Source organism: Myotis yumanensis, unplaced genomic scaffold (genome assembly GCF_028538775.1).
Source record: "Myotis yumanensis isolate MYYU_CA2020_CCGP unplaced genomic scaffold, mMyoYum1.0.hap1 SCAF_4, whole genome shotgun sequence".
In the NCBI taxonomy this organism is placed as follows: domain Eukaryota; kingdom Metazoa; phylum Chordata; class Mammalia; order Chiroptera; family Vespertilionidae; genus Myotis; species Myotis yumanensis.
In genome coordinates this window covers 77,273,260-77,290,627 of record NW_027223755.1, presented here as the reverse complement: position 1 = coordinate 77,290,627, position 17,368 = coordinate 77,273,260, and the positions used below count along the sequence as shown (strand labels likewise).

Sequence of the window (17,368 nt, the reverse complement as noted above, 5' to 3'; positions counted from 1 at the left end):
TTATTTAGGATTTCTTAAAAGTCCCTCAGATTTAAAGAAAACTCTAAATTAGGACAAATCTCTTTTAATAAATACAAATGATTGAGAATTTCTGTCAAAAGAATAACTATATAATTTGTCTAAAGAATGACTGTAATTTTTCAGCAGTATATAGAAGTACTAGATAAATCTCCAACCTTCCCTAACGTTTTAGTAATATTGAATGAAGATACAAATAAGAACCACTTAGAAGTTAAAAAAAAAAAAAAAAGATTTATTGGACCTTTTCCCCCTAGGTCTACAAATTTACATACTCATACAGTCTAAACTTGGGGTCACTTTTTGGTTCCCATATTTCCCCCCCATTAACTTGCCCTAACTCTCATCTTTAATGTCTAACATAAAACTTTACAAAAATAATAGACAACATACAGTACTCAACACTAACTGGTCAATGGAAGAAAAGCAGTGTCCATTTTAAGGTAGAAGAGACTAGAAATAAAAGTAATAGCTGAAGGCAAAGTTTGACATTCTATAAATTTATAAAAGAGGATATGTGGATGAAATTTGGTTATTTTCAGAAGGCACCTCGAGGCTAAAGGCTTTTTGTATTTCTTTCATCAATCAGAAAATAACATACTTTTATTGCTATTCAAGTAGCAAAGGAAAACTTTACTTCATGAGCTTTAGTCCAACAACAAGGAATCATCATTAAAATTGAGATACATTAATGACTAGAACTGAAGTCTCCATATACATGTCAATGGAACAACTTCCCTGTGTGCTTTCAAATTAATGAAATAGTGAAAGAAAAGTCACAGTTCGCCATTGTGATGTTAACGTGTCATTGAAGATTTCAGTTACTTCACTAGGCAATGCAGTACTGTCTGAAGGGCTGTCCACTGTGTAGAAAGTTTAAGAATAGAATGTAAGGACACTCTGATGATTCCCACGAACTAGGAGAATTGGTGGCAGGTCCTCAGACAAAGCTTCTAACCACGCCATGTAGAGAGCACTGGATACAGCACCTTTTCGTGCAACTGGGAGACTCCTGGTATCAAAAGAAGAAAGGAAATTCAGCAATGCATTTAAGTTGAGAAGAATAAAATATAATAAAAATTAGATTATGTCAAAATATAGTAACTAAAAGTTACTATAGTTACAGCATATTATTAAGTGTGGGGAAATCCTGCATATAGTATAGCAACTACTATACTACCATAACACTACTCCTATTTTTTTCAAGTTCTAACAAAATATGTTTAAAAATTTCTTCCCACGATTAGCATAACCCATTTGGTATCTAACATTAAGCCCTAAATTTCCCTTTCTTCAGTAAGTATAGAATTCTTTTAAGAGAAAATGATGTTTCCATCTGAATGTAAAAGTGGAAACTAAAATACATAAATAAGATTCAAACATAATTATTTCTAGATATTCATTTTTATCTTCTTGTCTCTCTGTGCTTTCACTTCTATTTGTCGACAGTAGTAGTAGTGGCCAATTGCTCTATAGTGTTTCTAGATTCTATGTTTTACCATCTTCCATTACAGATATATGATTACTGGCAAAACTTAAAAATTTCTGATATAATAATAACTGTTTATTGTTAATCAGAAGCACAATCCTTTGGTGTTAACTTTATTCAATCATTTGCCATGTTTTTGAAGGCCTGAGCTTTTCTCACCCATTTAAGAACCCAGGTTACAGGACTGAGGGAATTTGGGTTCAAGTTAATATCTAGCTAACCTGGTTCAGTGGAATGAAAGCCAGAGTTAGCTATATTCACTGCCAGGACAATGTGTCTATATGTAAAGTCTTGTGTGTGGGAACTTGGGGCAGGATTCAGACAGGAAACCATTTAAAAAATTTAAACCTCCAAGCAACTTTATTACAGTCAAACCTCATTTTTCAAAGTCTCCCATCTTAAACAATTTGGTTCTCGACCAAGTTGTTCACAGAAAAAATGTCTCAGTGGTAGAACCAAACTTCAGTTTTTGAACTGACAACCCTTTCTGCTGATACCTCAGCAAGACAAAAAGCGTCTCAAGGTAACAAAGGAGAGGATGCTTATGTTGCTGGCGAAATCAATTAGCACACTTTTAAAACATAAAGAGGCCATCAAGAGTTGCTAATGTTGCTAAGGTTGTGAAAGAAGCAATGATCACAGGTAATTGAAGAGGTAGAAAAACTGTTGTTGATTTGGATAAAGGAAAAGCAGTGAGCTAGTGACTGCATTTTGGAGGCAGTGATATATGAACAAGCAAAGATACAGCGTTTTGACCTGAAAGACATCTCTGTAACAAGTGCTGAAGGTGACTGATTCCTTTAAGGCTAGTAGGGGGCTTGTTCGATAAATTTAAGAAAATAAGTTTATAGACTAAACAGTACAATAGACATGCATTGTATTTGGGGGTCTGGAATGGATTAATTTAATTTACATTATTTCTAATGGGGAAAAAATGATTCTGTTTGCAAACAAATCGCTTCTGGTACTGCCTTCTGTAATGAATTAAGTTTGAGAACCAAGGTGCCTGGGGTCCAAATTTGAATTTCAGGCCATCATACCCCATATGGTTGATGGCAAAGTTAAACACAGTTAAAAGGTGGGAAAATTGCAAAATATACAATAATAAAAAATTACTTAGGTTCATATAAGCTTAAGATTTTTCTTTCCTCCTACTTAATTTCTTCCCATATGCTTAGAACAAAGTGTATTTTAAAAAGTTTGTTTTTCCTCCTTACAACTACTAGGTCATTATGAATGTTAAATAGATATGTACTTGTATAGAAATTAACCCTAATTGCATTATCATAAAAATTAATACCTAAGAAAATCTTAGTGCAGGTATTACTTACATGACAATGACACTAGCTGTGCTTGAATGTTCCTTTAATAATTCATTTAACCTAATCTGCCGGTATGTCTGAAATGAAACAAGACAAAGTCATTCCTAGACCATTTGAAAATTGGAATCTATCATGGTTCATAAAACTATAAATAGAAAAAAGAAAAAAAAGAAACCAAAATCAATTTTGGTAAATAAAAATCAGTTCCATAATTTTAAAAAATCATTCTTTACAATGACCACATATAAATCCAACTTAAAGTAGATTTAATTTATACAACTGGGTCCTTCTGTAACAAACTGCAGTTCTTGATACTTTTATGTCTTAGTATTTTTTTAAAAATCACATGGAAGGTTAATGAAAAGTAAGCAGGAAAAAAAAAGATTACCTTGGTCTTATAAAGTTCAAGTTCATTATCTGTTATTCGCCATGGTTCATCTTCTTTCATTTTATCTGCAATATCTTGTTCTTTATCATCTTCATGAAGTCTGTATGGCTCAATCATTTCATCAAAAGCTATAATACTTAAAAACAATAGAAAGAATACTGATAACCTTATTTTGAATTACTTAACGGTATGATCTTGAAACACAAAATTATAACTTAAGCAGTTATTGTTTTCCATCTATTGTGCTCCCCTCTAGACCCTTAACTACTCTGGTCTCTCTCATCTATCCCTGCTCCTATGTCTAACTCCCCACCCCAATCGAAGTAAATTTTCACCACAGTGCCAGAATGATCCCTTTGAGCAGTAAGTCAAATTGTGTTATTCCTTTACTTAAAACACTCAAAGGCTTTCCCTTTCCTAGTTCAAATACCACTAAAGAAAAGTAGTATTAGAAAAGGTACTAGAACATTTTGAAGGGATTGAAGGGCAGATACTAAACATTTAAGTAGATGGAGAATTAATCTCTAGATCCAGAAATACTTAATAGGACAAAAGATAATTAAAAGAACATGAACAGCATTCTAATCCTCTATGAATGTGAAAAACATTTTTCAGTTTTGCAATATTGTGATTTATAAGATATTTGGTCTTCATCTACAGTTCCTGGCTCACAGCTCCCCCAAACCCTTGGAATTTCCCAAGTGTTGAGAGTTATAAAGGTTTTTTTTTAAATTAATGAGATGAAGTTTGGACCCAACCCCAAGGGTGGGGCTGGTTGCCAGTTGAACCCACCTTGTGACTAGAGGTTTGGATCTTTCAGTCGTCTCCCCCTACAAACCTCCAATGTCCCACAAAAAGGAAAGGGCTGGAGATTGAGTATAATTGCCAATGACCAATGACTTAGTCAATCATAACTAATTTTTAACTAATTATGGAATTGATTTTTATTATACCAAAAGTTCAATCATGACTAAGTAATGAAGCTTCAGAAAAACTGGGAGGACAGCTCCTTGGTCCTTTTCCCTCTTTGTTAGAGACCAGAATGCTTCCAGGTGCCACCTTGCTGAGCCCCAAGCTCCACAAGGCCAGAAGCTCCTTTGTTGGGGACCTCACTCAATGTATCCCTTCATCTGATTGTTAATTTGTATCCTTTGTAATAAATTAGTAATCTAATGAGTAAATGGGTTTTCTTGAGTTCTGTGAGCCATTCTAGCAAACTAAAATTGGAGAGGGAAGTCATGTGAACCTCTGATTTATAGCTAGTCTGTCAGAAATATAGGTAACAACCTGTGCTTGTGGCTGGAATCTAAAGTGGAGGGCAGCCCAGCTGGTGTGGCTCAGTGGTTGAGTTTTGACCTATGAACTAAAAATCGTGGTTCAATTCCTGGTCAGGGCTATGCCCCGGGGTTACGGGCTCAATCCCCAGTGTGGGGTGTGCAGGAGGTAGCTGATCAATGATTCTCTCTCATCATTGATGTTTCTATCTCTCTCTCCCTCTCCCTTCTTTTCTGAAATTAATAAAAACATATTTTAAAAATAAAAAAATTAAGTGGAGGGCAGTTCTTGTGAGGCTGAGCCCTTTACCTGTGTAATTCGATTCTATCTTTGGGTAGATGGTGTCCTAATTGAGTTGAATTCTCGATACTCTGCTCTGTCTGACAATTGGTTGGTGTGGGAAGCCTCCACACATACATTGGAATTGAGTCCTTGAACACCCTTTTCAAGTATGTCTCATACAAAGCTCCTGGTTTTTATTGTTTTATAACAGGAAACAAATCTCTCCCTGATTACAACCTTACACAGTATAATCTTACTATTTTTTTAAAATTTAAAGTGGATTCTTTACACCAACTTCATCATTTATTCAACGTTTATCTGAGAATTATTAAAGTTCTGTCCAGTAATATACATATGATAACAACCATAATATTACCATTTTCAGATACACTATTCCACAAATCTTTTAATTCTTGAGAATTGTAAATGCAACTATTATAGGCAAATTCTTAGACTTTCCTATTTTAGTAATAAAACAGTGTGAATAATTTCTATGTGGAGTAGGGACTGAGTGGTCATAATGAATGTGGGCATAAACAATGGAAATTTAAAGAACCATGTGGAATTTCTGTGGTATTAATGATTTTCAGAAATTTCTTATAAAGCGGTAATTGAATTCTCTGAAAATGGAAGGCCTTTAGACTTACTTTGAAATCTGCTATAAGCATGCCAACTCTCAGTGCTAAATTTAAAAAGTTATATAACTAACAGCAGGCCAAAAGGCCATATATTAGTTTAAGTTGAATGATCTGTTACTCGAGTGTCTGAGTAGGTTATCCAAAAGTATCAGAAATTTGTACAAAGTAATTTATTCAATAACTTACTTTTCTTTCTTTGGTTTAGTATTAATATCTCCTAGGACCATTATATCAGAGAAGTCTATCCGAAACTTGCTAAGCAAAGTAGCCATCCTAAAACAAAAATAAATAGCACTTAGACACATGAAGGCTGATATTTCTATTCTATTTAGAGCTGAATCTATGTATCTGAAAAGCATGATTTATAGGAAAAATATATATCACATACAAAACAAACCCATCTGAATTAATTTCCATTGTACATTAACAAAGTAGATGTAAAAAATTCCTTGAGAAGAGACTTCTGTTATTTTACATTTTCTGAATCTTATCCAGTAATGGACAGTGAAAGACATTAATAATTAAATTTGAATACAACTAGTATTTTAAAATTTAATTTTAGTGGAATTATATTAAGTATAAGGATTTCAATAAAAACTAGTTATTTGTTTAATTATTTCTGGATTATTCTTCCATCCATGTTGAATGCATATCCCAAAAGGTCCAAATATGACCTTTTGGACCAAACTGAAGTTATAACTGAGAGTAGGTTAAGTTCACAGTATTTGGGAGGGGTAGGGGATTGAACTTGGACAGGCATGGGATAGGAACTCCAACAGCCTCTGGCTTTTCAGTAAATACCTTTTTGGAGGCAGAGTTGGCAATGAAGCCTTGGTGGCAACAATAGAAAAGTTGAAACATACAAACAGGAAAAGCAATGAACAAAACAGGATTTTATTCTTAATAAAATGAGTTTTCTAAATTAATATACTAGAAAACAGATGAGAAACAGGTCTAACTTTTTGGTTATTTCTAATACTGCTTGCATAATTCACTATTTGAAATGAATAAACACCTAATTGAATTCTGGCATAAAATAAATATAACAGAAGCCCAGAATGTGATGAGTGGTATCAAGTATATTGTGATTTAGGAAGGAAATGTAACAACTAGTGGGGGACAAGGGAGAAAATTAGGGAAGGTGTAATGAAGAAGGTGGCAACTGTCCTGAACATTAAAGGATGGAGTATTTTAACCGAGAAGTACAAAGCTATTAATGGTAGAGAGATGAGAGTAAGCAAAGGAGTGAAAGTCTGAAACCATCTGCATTTTTAAGGCAGGTACAGAAATGTAAACTGAAGTATAAGGCAATTGGGGGACCAAGAGATAACAATAGGGAATAGGAGGGTAGATTGTAAGGACTTCGATTGCCACATTTAGCATAGACCTTCTCTGTTATGTTACAGAGGAAACGTTATGAAGTATTTTGAGCAGAGGAATCATGAGATCAAGCTTTGCTTTCCAAACCTGAATTTGGGAGCAATGTGCAAAATATATGCAAACAGGTCAGAGACACCACAGGCACTTAGAGAAGCAATGAACCCAGAACCAGAACTGTGACAACACAGACAGGGAGTAGATGACAATGGCTGCACACTCTCCCCCGATTTAAAAAAAAGAGCTGCTTAACACTTTGCCAAAAATATTAATACTTTCTAAAATGTCAATATATTAAAAAATATTACATATCGGTAAAACAATCTACAACTTAAACATAAAGACTAACTTAAAATTAAAGATGGTTTATTTGAGAATTTCCAGCTTCAGCATAGAATAGAGTAACTGACATCTTATGGATTCCCTATGGATTATTCTATCAAATCTATATAGTAATAATAAAGTATTACAGATAAATGTCCTTCAATTTAAAGTAGACTTACGCTCTCCGGTCATGGTCTATTCTGTTTATTTTTCCACCAATGAATACTCTGATCTTACAATCTTTCCACTTTTTCTTGGTAGTCAGAAGGTAAGGTATCAATAAGGTCAAACCTGAATCATAAAAATAAATCATATACTAAGTGCTAATTTCTTAAATAAAAACTTTTAATTCAATTTAGTCTCTAAAAACATGTTTACAACAACTCTGTAAAACTAAATTTTTCTTTCTGTCCTTCCTTGATTCAGTCATAAAGCCATAAGGCAGGACTGAACTAGGAGGGAGACCCAGTGGAGTCAGGGCCCATGTGAGGAAGTCAGTGAAATGGGATTGTGGCCTGGCAGAGTTGGGAGACTAGTCCCCTACAGGAAGAGGGAGGAAGGAGAATATTTGCTGAAGCTAATGGGAGCAACATTTCTCACTAAAATGAGAAACTTAGAGGGAGAAGCTGGATTGAACCCTGCAGTGTTGGGCTGGAATTAGTTTTCAGCCTGTAAATATACATACAGACACTTCTATGTGTATTTCATAGATCTGTCCACTGAGAGGGCTTGGGAGCAATGACACCCTAATACCAACGAGCACATCTAATGCCCCGTTTTTGGTTCCTCAATACCACTCTCCACTAAAAGTAATCAGGGCTTCTTAGATAAAGGGTGGTTCAACGGATGCTGTAGGGAAGTACAAAACTGAGCCTGGAACAACTTACTGTATTAGAAAACAAAGAGTTGGGACATGCCACATGGACATAGCAGTCAGACTAAACAGGAAATCTGAGACAATTTGAATATCAAAACAAATAATGAGAATGACAAATCATATCCCAGTGAATAAAATAGGAATCCATGGGAAGAAATAATAGGACTGGAAAATTATCATCTGGCAACCACAAACAAACCATAACAACAATAAATTCAGGCAGAAATATCAATGGATGCTAAAGATGGTGGTAACAGTTGCAGTAACAATGGTCTATTTACATAGTCTCAAAGTAACTCCTCATCCCCCAAATGCCTGTAATTATAAAAGGGAAGAACAGTAACTCTTCAGTGTATAACCCTGGTGAAAACCACCTTACTCCATAGTCAAAGCTAACTTCACCAGTGATGAGACAAAGCAACATCACGTGCCACCTGATGAGATACAGACAGAAGAGCACAGCATCACTTGTGATATTTTTGCTAAAAATATATAACTTGAAAATAATTATGGTGAAACATCAAATAGCACTCCAAATTAAGTGACATTCTATAAAATATTTGGTCTATAATATTTTTTTAAATATTAAGGTCATGAAGCTCAAGGAAAGACCTAGCAACTCCCAAATTAAAGGACAATGAAGAGAGATGACAACTAAGTGCAACACCTGATTCCGAAATTAATCCTGTTGCTTTTGGGAATGTTGGCTAAACTGGAATGTGGTCTATGAGTAAGGAATACATGCCAATTTTTAGTACTATTCCCATAACTTCAGTAAATTTAAAACTGTTAAAAAAAATGTATTAACAACCTTACCTCCATCATCAAAAAGCCACCAGACATCAATAGTATTCTTTCCTTGTTTTTTCTGAAACTGTGTACTAGCTTCAAGAAGCTTTTGGTCAGCTACATTTAAAGGCACAGCAGGGCCTTTGGATTCTAAAGGATTAAGCAGAAAAAGAAGATGTAAGGAAGCTAAATATTAAAGTCCCTTTTGCTGCATTCCTATAGTTTCCTAACTTTTACATATTTCGCAGATAGTAGTATATGGTATCAATCATAAGCTTTCAATTGTTTATAATTTAAACATATGATTAAGATGGCTAGAGATAAACACATCTTCACAACAGTTAAACTTATTCAGACCATCTTGCCTAATTTCCAATATTTTGAAGCATTCTGAATGAAAGAGAATCATAAATATCAATCAAGAAAATTATAACTGCTGAATTTTGATTTGTGAAAAGATGTTTTAGGCTAACTGGACAAATTCAGTTTATGCCTTTTCTTTTGTAGTCTAGTTTTTAAACCATTTAAAGCTCAAAAAAATTTTTTAAATAAAATGTTATATGAAAGACAGAAATGGAAGACATACCAATACAATCTTACAATTATCACAGCGAAACCTTAGTCTAAGGAAAAAAACTCTCATTTTTATCTAGCATTTGTCCCATTAGTATGTGATACCCAGTTTTATAAAGCCACATAACCATCACATCTTTCTTTGAACCACAGAAAGATGGTGGGAACTCCCTGGAAGGGCACCCATATGCTGCAAGTCAAAAGAGCAATATACCAAGGGAGTTCCCATTTATATTCCCAGTAAATTAAAAAAAAAGAAATCAACACTGGCTCTGTGAGTAAGCAAATGACTATTGTGAAACTCCTAGACCAAATTTTTAAAGCAAAAATCCATAGGAGGAAATCTGATCACGTTTGCAGAATGCCTATCATTCACTTTTCATGCTGCCACGATGTATGCAAACATGACGAATGATTTGCATGATGAAGTAATATGGCTACCAAACCACACTGCTCCATAACTCTCACCTCTATCTCCTTCTCATAAAATTCATGTACGTTGACATGACTGTGTATCTCCCAAACGCAGCAGGACTGTGAGAAATATTGTAATTTTTGAAATGAAAAATATATTAGTATCAAAATTAAGGACTTGGTACCACTGATGGTAAAGAATGCAGTGACACTGTGAATAAACCTATTTCAGTGTCTCTACTTATCATCTAAACCATGCAGTTAAAATTAAAAAATTAATACTGACTTTCAGGGTTTGAATATTTCAGAAATGCTATGATGACTTAAAAGAATTTGTATTTGATATATCACCTTTTCCTGGGATGATTTAACGCTTTAATTAGACTAATGATAATTTTTCTAATCTGCATTTAATAAATAACTGTAACATCACCTCACCATGAAAATAAAAACTAAGATAAAAAAGAAAATAATAAGGTTGGAGATAAAGAGTTAAAAGTATGAAAAAGGGGTTAAAATAAAATGATGAAAAATGCCTGCCTTTTTTCAACAGTGGTTGAGTTGGAGTCTTGCCATCCTCTTCCTCATCTAGATTATGTTTAAAAAACACAAAATATAAGTTAATTGCCTTTATATTAATAAAATAATGAAAATGTAATTAGAGCACATTTATAAACAAAACATAGTACGAAGAAACAGTCTGAAAAATAATCAAGACTGAAGATCAATATTTTCTGCACTGAGTGTTCAGGATTTAAAAAAGCAAACATTTTAGACCTCTCCAATGGGGCTACTGATTAACACCCCTAAACTTTTATTCCTCTACAACTGACCAAAACTTTAGCAGAATTTTTAAACTTTTATGCTTGAAATCAGATGACAAGATGTTTAACTATGGCTAATAGAGTAGGAATATGGCATTAAAAAATTGATGTTCCAGATAACACATAAACTTTAATCATTATGCAAATGACTGAAAAGTAATTTTGGAAACACTAAAGGGATATTTGGTATTTGTACAAATCATTTGCCACTTGAAATATTAATGAATTTGATCAGCCAGAGTCTCTTGGTTTATATAAATGCCAGGTTATACAGGAGCAATTTTTTTTTCAAATACATAAAGTTGTATATATGCATATGCAAGTATGTCTGCATATACTTGTCCGTTTACATTTAAATACCTATAAATGTTTTCCTGGAGTTAACAGTTTTCCTAATCTCTCTCTCTCTCTCTCTTTTTTTTTTTTTTTAAATATAAGCTTGGATTATTTGTTTAAGGCACATAAAACTCCCAACTTGGTCAGGGAAGAGTACACTGCAGTGGGCTCTTGAGCCAGACTCCCAGCATTCCAGTATTACCACTGACCCCTTTCCTGGCTGTGACTTAACTCCTCACTCTCCTCAGTTGTAAAGAGGATGAACAATACCTACCTCTTAATGTTATTATATTGCAAACATTAATGCACTTAAGTCAGTGCTTAGCACAAAATAAAAGGGTGCTCTTTTTGTTCTTTTGAATACTCAATAATCAAGGCAGAAATATCAAATATCTATGACTACATAATAACCATACCAGAATGTTTATAATTCTGAAGACTTTTAAAACTGTATAAACTTTTCTATGATAATTTTGAAAATAATTGGAAAAATAGGAAAATAAACACAAAAAATATTAATGCTATTTTTGAATGCTAATTTCTTATGCCTGTTATGGAACAAGAGACATTTCAATTATTTTAATTTCTTAGTATTAAATATTATTGTTCCTATAGATATTTGATATTATCTGTCTTTGAAGATAAAAAACATTTATAAATATAACTATGGACATTCTGTATTCATTTCAAAGAGCTCAGAAATTTCAAGGAAATATTAACACTTTGATTTAAACTAAATTAAAAGTATTTACATTTTTATAACAAGAAGATAAATAGAAATATACTGACCCAGTTTCCTATTTCATAAAAATAATGATTCATAAGATTATGACACACATTAATGAGCTAATGTATGGGTAACATCTATTAAATTGTGGAAGGCACAAAGTAGATGCTTGATAAATATTCTTCCCCTTCCATCATAGTTTTATCTATTAATTTCTAACAGATTCTGTAAAGGAAAGGATTTATTTTCGGCAAGAGAAAAGGACAAATGAAAAGTAAGAGGAAATGAAAGAATGAATACCATAAACTAAAAATAAATGCAGGAACATAAGAACAGTGCTGACATAATCAGTTTATAGAGTTTTGAGATGAAAAAGAAAAAATTATAATCCCAAGCCAGCAAAGAACTGAAAGGGACAATGGGTCTCAACTAAGCTCTCAACTACCATTCTCTAAGCAAACAGATAAATAAGGAGAAAATAAATAAATGCATGCTTCTAAATCTAGAAATGATCAATTTTCTGAGACAGGAACTATCCAATGCTATCAATTTCAGACAAAGAATGGCAATTATTTTACAGAAATAAAAATATGATATGGTTTGATGATTTACAGTGCAGATTTTTCTTGTTGCATGTCAACTGGGAATAGGACAGATGGAGATACTAAACTAAACAGAGGTAGGAGAGTGAGGGTGGGAGAGTAAGATTTGGAAGTCATCTCTCTTCTCATAAATATTACATATAGATTTGAGGATGAAATTATCTGAAAGTCTCATGAAACCTGGAAATTGTTTTGTGGCTTAGAGCACATAAGTCACCAGTGGTATTATGTCTGTAATTATGGCTGAATAGTTCAGCACCCAAATACAAATAGCTTGTTTCTTCAGAAAGACTAAATTAAGAAGTAAAATTGCACTTGATTTTTTATTACATTGTTTTACCTAAACTTCAGATGCAGAAGTAGAAATATTCTGAATATACCAACACATAAATAAAAGTCTTGGCATTTAAATACCTTGATTTACTAAAAAGAATAAAAAAGGTTAATCAATTACATAAACTTAATTTCTTTCAATATTATCACGTGCTTATAATAGGTACATCACTCTAAAACAGTGGTTCTCAACCTTCCTAATGCCGTGACCCTTTAATACAGTTCCTCATGTTGTGGTGACCCCCAATTTCATTGTTACAAATTGAACATAATTAAAGCATAATGATTAATCACAAAAACAATATGTAATTATATATGTGTTGTCCGATGGTCTTAGGTGACCCCTGTGAAAGGGTCATTCTACCCCCAAAGGGGTCGCGACCCACAGGTTGAGAACTGCTGTTCTAAAATTATGTTTCTTTACAAGTTCAGATTTAACCAATGCTTCAAATTAAAATGTTTTCTTTAAAGCAAGTATAAATAAAAACATATAAGAGCATATTAGTAAGTAATTAATTAGTATAGTTTCTGTTCTGTGATCCACTTTAATGCCTTATAAATTAATTATTTTGTAGATAGTTTTTTTTTGTCTAATGTTTTACATGTGTCTCCTTTTTCCCCAATTTACCGCCCCCCCGCCAGCCATTCCCACTCCAGGCAAGCCCCCACCACCCCAGTGTCTGTGTCCATTGGTTATACCAGTGGTTGGCAAACTCATTAGTCAACAGAGCCAAATATCAACAGTACAACGATTGAAATTTCTTTTGAGAGCCAAATTTTTTAAACTTAAACTATATAGGTAGGTACATTGTTATTAACTTAATTAGGGTACTCCTAAGGCTTAGGAAGAGCCACACTCAAGGGGCCAAAGAGCCGCAGTTTGCCGACCACGGGGTTATACTAATATGCATGCATACAAGTCCTTTGGTTGCTCTCTAACCCCCCCCTCCCCCAACTCATTTGTCTTTGGATCTATTCTTGTTCATCTGTAGATAGTTTTGAAAGCCATACATTTTGAACAACTAGAAATGAAAAGTAAAAATTTGAGGACAGGTTACCTTATTAGCTATGTTATGTAATACAGCTATTTCTCTCCAAATTAAAACATTACCATTAATGAAATTTCTTGTTTGAATAAAAATTACCTTTATGTGTAACGGTTTTTTCAGCAGATGGTTTGGAAGTATCTAAATCTGATTTCTTACTATACTCCATGCTTAGTACCACATCCTTGACACCAGGAGATTTCTCTTGTGACGACAATAATTCTTCTGTAGATATGAAAGTATATATGATCTAAACCTTATTTTAAGCAATAAGGAAAGCATGATGGTATAATATCAATTAAATGACCATTTCAAGCAAAGTTTATTATAAAATCCTGTATAATAAAAGGGTAATATGCAAATTGACTTTAACAGCAGAACCACTGGGAATGACTGGTCACTATGACACACACTGACCACCAGGGGGCAGATGCTCAATGCAGGAGCTGCCCCCTGGTCGTCAGTGCTCTCCCACAGGGGGAGCTCTGCTCAGCCACAAGCCAGGCTGACAGCTGACAGCACAGTGGTGGTGGTGGGAGCCTCTCCCGCCTCCTCAGCAGCGCTAAGGATGTCCGACTGCAGCTTAAGCCTGTCCCCGCTGGCAAGTGGACATCCCCCGAGTGCTCCCGGGCTGCCAGAGGGATGTCTGACTGCCAGCTTAGGCCCGTTCCTCCGGGAAGCGGGCCTAAGCCAGCAGGTGGACATCCTCTGAGGGGTCCCAGACTGCGAGAGGGCACAGGCCAGATAAGGGACCCCCCCCCCCCCGCAGAATGCACAAATTTTTGTGCACCGGGCCTCTAGTAAGTTTATAATAAGTGATTTCTGATTTAAACAAATGTGCTAATCTGTTTTGAAATTACTATTCACTTCAATATCTTGAGCCACAACTAAGTGTCAGACATCTGAATTAGGTGCTGGGGAATCAGTAATGAATGAGATTCATGAAACACAAGAATCTGGTAGACAAAAGAATGATGTTTGAAATGTGAGTCAACTCTACTCTCAAAATCATTTACACAAGTAAAAAATGTAAAATGTGACAGATATTAATATATAATGTAAGAGGACAGACAACACTGAAAAATTACACCCATAACTACAAAGCCAAACTAGGGAATCGAGTCCTTTACCAAACTCATTGTAAAAGTACCATTTCTTCATTTTCTGTTTTTTTTGGGAAGAGTTAGGAAATATTTAACTTCCACCATAAAAATATTTTCATGAAGACAAACATAATATGAATTTGATCATCTATCCATAATCCTCATCACTGATTTGTGCATTAAGAGAAATAACAGTAGAAACTATGTGAGCTTCCGTGCAGGCACTGCTAAAAGCTTCACAGGCCTTACCTCCTTTTTAATCTTCACAATGACCCTATGAAGTAATTATGTTTTAACAGATGAGAAAACTGAGGCTTGGATGTCAATACATTTGCCCAGACTACAAAACTACCTAGGAAAAAATACTGGGATGTCTAAAGCAGATATGACTCTGTTCTTTAATCCTTGTGCTAAATCAAATCCCTGTCTTCAAATCTTAATGATGAATAACAAGGATTTCAAAACAACTTTCATGATTGTAAACACATAAAAATACTTTCAAGTTCCAATATTCAAAATCTCAGTAAATTATAGAATTATGTATTTTATTGGCCAAACTGTGATATTTTTGAATGAAAGGGGACACTACAAATAATTATGCAGAGTTAACCCTAAACCTAAATTACTCTCAGAGCAAGTGAGAATTAAAGTAGTATGTTGCAAGGCCTACTCTAGATAGAGTAAGAAAGTGCATTTTCAGCAAGCCATACTTTTGTGTTATATGGATAAAGATCTTAAAGCATTCCTTTCTAGAATGCACAATATCCTTAAAATGGTGGAGGGAGTGGGAAGAATAAAATAGTTTAAATTATGGTTAGAAACAGATGACAAAAGTTCATTATGTCTCTCAGCTATTTAGGCTTTAGCTAATTTGGATGATTTGGTTAATCAGTTGATAATGGTAAAATATTAGGTATGCAAATTTTCTTAAGCTTCTAATATTTTTTTAAATCATTAGAGGCTATGGAATTTTCCATAGTTTAAAAGTTTGCAAAAGCTAATATTATACCATAACTGGTTTCAGTGTTCACGTCTTAAAAAATGGTTGGTTTGTTTTATAAATGCTTTGAAAATTATATTGTTGGAGAAGCGATTGGTGGGTGTCAGAGTTTAAGGATGGGAAGCAGGGAAGAGTATGGTGAAAGCTGTATAGGGCTAGAACAAGGGAGATCTTTGTGTTGATAGAACAGTTCTGTATCTTGATTATGGTGCTGGTTACATAAATCAAAATATGTGATACATACCACAAAGTACACATGTGTGTGCATGTACAGAACTACAGATATGTAAGATGTTACCATTGGGGGAAATTTGTAAAAATATCCTATATAATAAAACACTAATATGCAAATTGACCGAACAGCAGAACGAAGGGTATGAATGAAGGGTACACAAGACCTCTCTACATTTTTATAATTTCTTGTGTACCTATAATTATTTCAGAATAAAATGATTTAAAAATGATTTCTAGGGTCTTTTCCGGAGAGAGTTTAGTTTTTCACTATTAATGTGCCTCTATATATAAAGCATGACTTTCATAAACATGAACATGTCTAACAATTTAGCACTCATTAATTTTGTTTTTATCCAACAATTTTATTTATTACTAGAGGCCCAGTGCATGAAATTTATGCACTGGTAGGGTCCCTAGCGGCTGCCGGCTGCTGGCCAGGTACTCCCTCCCATCCCCCAGCCACCTGCTGCCACCGCTGGCCAGGGCCTTCCTCCCTCCCCCCAGCTTGCCCACCCACTGGCCAAACTCCCGGAAGAACTCTGGTGAAGGGGACAATTTGCATACTACGCTTTTATTATATAGGATACTAGAGGTCCAGTGCATGGCATTTGTGCACTGGGGAGGAGGGAGGGATGTCCCTCAGCCTGGGAGCAGGCCTAAGCCGACAGTAGGACATCCCCCAAGGGGTCCTTAGCGCTGCTGCGGAGGCGGGAGAGGCTCCTGCCACTGCACTCACCAACCGTGAGCCCGGCTCTGGCTGAGTGGCACTCCCCCTGGAGTGCACTGACCACCAGGGGTTAGCTCCTGCATTGAGCGTCTGCCCCCTGGTAGTCAGTGTGTGTCATAGCAACCGGTCGTTCTGCCGTTTGGCCAATTTGCATATTAGGGTTTTAGTATATAGGATATTTTTACAAATTTGGCCGATTTAGAATCATTACCAATGTTTATGTTTTTCTTAAACTGATGATCTGGATTGAATTTTATTCTCTAATCACTAGCCATCATCCAGGTTAGTATAATGAATGAAAAAGCACAAACTTTGGTGGAGCCAAACATGTGACTTTTTTTGTGTGTTTTTTAAATATGTTTTTATTGATTTCTGAGAGATGAAGGGAGTGGGAGAGATAGATAGAAATATTACCGATGAGAATCATCAATTGGCTGTATTCTCCATGCCCCCTACTGGAGATCAAGCCCACAACCCAGCCATTTGCCCTGACAGGAATCAAACCATGACCTCCTGGTTCATGGGTTGACTCAAATCGCTGAGCCACACTGGCAGGGCCAGATCTGATCTTAAAATGCCATTCACAACAGATGGTAAATATTAAAATTATTGAAGGACTTGTAAGACCTATAATTTTCTAACAAAGTAATTTATATATTTAAAATAAAAA

At 34.8% G+C, this 17,368-nt stretch overlaps 1 protein-coding gene across 3 annotated transcripts in view; it reads right to left on the bottom strand.

The window, feature by feature from the left end:
* Window positions 1-232: 232 nt before the first annotated feature.
* The window catches only part of SLC12A2 (solute carrier family 12 member 2), an 88,309-nt gene continuing 71,173 nt past the window's right edge, over window positions 233-17,368 (bottom strand). The window contains exons 20-27 of one of the 3 annotated variants that reach the window (XM_070412573.1): window positions 13,734-13,859; window positions 10,307-10,354; window positions 8,807-8,929; window positions 7,293-7,404; window positions 5,599-5,685; window positions 3,218-3,353; window positions 2,839-2,906; window positions 233-1,030 (exon numbers count right to left, since the gene is read on the bottom strand). In XM_070412573.1, the coding sequence (XP_070268674.1) occupies window positions 895-1,030; window positions 2,839-2,906; window positions 3,218-3,353; window positions 5,599-5,685; window positions 7,293-7,404; window positions 8,807-8,929; window positions 10,307-10,354; window positions 13,734-13,859 (836 nt within the window). In that variant the 3' untranslated portion in view covers window positions 233-894. The remainder of the gene's footprint in view (window positions 1,031-2,838; window positions 2,907-3,217; window positions 3,354-5,598; window positions 5,686-7,292; window positions 7,405-8,806; window positions 8,930-10,306; window positions 10,355-13,733; window positions 13,860-17,368) is intronic. The other 2 variants (XM_070412574.1, XM_070412575.1) reach the window with 2 other exon arrangements.